Consider the following 1,875-nt stretch of genomic DNA (forward strand, 5'->3'; position numbering starts at 1 on the left):
TATATATATATAAAACATAATATATGCACAAGCGTACAATATAAAACAATGACGAATTATTGTTTTAGATACTGTAGGCTACTCTTTTTCTGTGGGCTCTGGTCTGTATACTTAACTGGCACTCTCCTATCGGTTGTGAGCGTTAAGTTTGTGCACTTCAACTTACAGTCCTGAAAGCAGCGCTAAACCCAATGATTAAATAGTTGTCATCCCTTTTTGTTTCTTGATTCATTTGTTTTATACCTTGCGAGCCAAACTCTTGCACACCCCCAGGGTGGTACTACTGACTGAAGTGTCTTTAGGCCATTTCCAAAGGGGGGATATTAATCTGTTCTTTTTCACAGTAAAATAGTAAATGGGCTGATTCATCAAGGTCAAGCTCATAACTGTGCCTGGACTGCAACAGGGAACTGCTGCTTTTTTCTTTCCTCATCTTTACTTTCATCATTTTTCCTCTACTTCTTTTGTATGTTTGTCACACTCTTGTGACCCGCTATTTCCGGGGTGCCTTGACAGTCGAAGCAGACTTTAGTGCTGTTGAGGCTAGAGAGGTGAGCAGAGTAAGCCTGATTCCCTGTAAGGATTTCTGTTGACATCCACCCGCTTGACCTTATGCAGTTGCGAGCGCCAAAAAAACCTTATTAAAAATAAACTAAACTCTCCCCAGATGGGGATTTCGAAGTCCATAAAAATAGTCGAATTCTCTCTATATCTACCTTAATGTACAAGAAATCTTTTTTGATTACGGGGTTTTTGTAGTTATGGAACTCACACGTTGAGAGTCAGGATTGTTTTTATCCAGAGAAGACGGAAATCGAACTCACAGGAGATACCGCTTCTGATGGACGAGTGGCTTGTTTAAAACGTTAATACTCTTGCTGCTGTTGTTGTTCCTGCTGCTGCTGTTGCTGCTGCTGCTGCTGCTGCTGCTGCTGCTGCTGCTGTTGTTGCTGTTGCTGCTGTTAAATATGACAGTGGGGATATCAAGTGTGCTAGTTACTAACGGTATGAAAACAACAACACCGTGTACTGCATTCTATTTCCAGATACGTTACCACAGTACAGAGAACATAAGTACATGTATTTGACGATGCCGCTGGCAAGAACAACAACGACAACCGGTGTGTTACTGTTACTGGCTCACCTGGTGACCTTGGTGACCGTTCAAGGTCAAAACAACTGTAATGTCCTCCGAGAGCCGGGTGTGATGCACATGGACCTGAGGCTTCCAAAAACAGAAGTACCGACCGACCTCACGACGTACGTGTGCCACTCACTTAAGGTTAGTCAATCATGGTGCTTAGTAGTCAGTTTGTCAATATCTTGTCCCTTTGGAAGTATTTGAGCGCTTAATCACTGCTTGCACTGTATGCTTCCCGGGAAGATGAGAATGTTTCTGTGGCGTCGATGGCCCAGTGGTTAGACTACAGGACTCGTTATCGTGAGGTTGCGGGTTCGGGGGTTCGAGCCGCGGGCCCGACGTTGTGTCCTTGGGAAAGGCACTTTACACGAATTTTCCCTTCACCCAGGTGGGAATGGGTACCCAGACCCAGCTATAGACCGTGAAAGATCTTTTCTGTTTGTTAGTGTTTGAGCGCTTTACCAGCTGCTTGCACTGCATGCTTCTGGGGAAGCTGAGAATGTTTCTGGGTGTTCTATGGTCTGCTGGGGTAATAATATAGTGTAAAGGGCATAGGGCTTGCTGTCGAGTGGGAACATGCGCTATACAAATACTATTTATTGTTATGGTCTAAGGTCTGCTGGGGCAATAATAATAATATAGTGTAAAGCGCATAGAGCTTTCTGTCGAGCGGGGATATGAACTATGCAAATGCTATCTATTATTATTGTTACTGTTATTGTTATTATTATTAT

At 43.5% G+C, this 1,875-nt stretch overlaps 1 protein-coding gene across 1 annotated transcript in view; it reads left to right on the forward strand.

Moving 5' to 3' along the window:
* The first annotated feature begins 583 nt into the window (after window positions 1–583).
* The window catches only part of LOC101852269 (tyramine beta-hydroxylase), a 16,256-nt gene continuing 14,964 nt past the window's right edge, over window positions 584–1,875 (forward strand). Inside the window, exon 1 of the mRNA XM_005107743.3 lies at window positions 584–1,282. Coding sequence (XP_005107800.1) covers window positions 1,079–1,282 — 204 coding nt within the window. The 5' untranslated portion in view covers window positions 584–1,078. The remainder of the gene's footprint in view (window positions 1,283–1,875) is intronic.

This window comes from Aplysia californica, unplaced genomic scaffold (genome assembly GCF_000002075.1).
Source record: "Aplysia californica isolate F4 #8 unplaced genomic scaffold, AplCal3.0 scaffold00627, whole genome shotgun sequence".
Classification (NCBI taxonomy): domain Eukaryota; kingdom Metazoa; phylum Mollusca; class Gastropoda; order Aplysiida; family Aplysiidae; genus Aplysia; species Aplysia californica.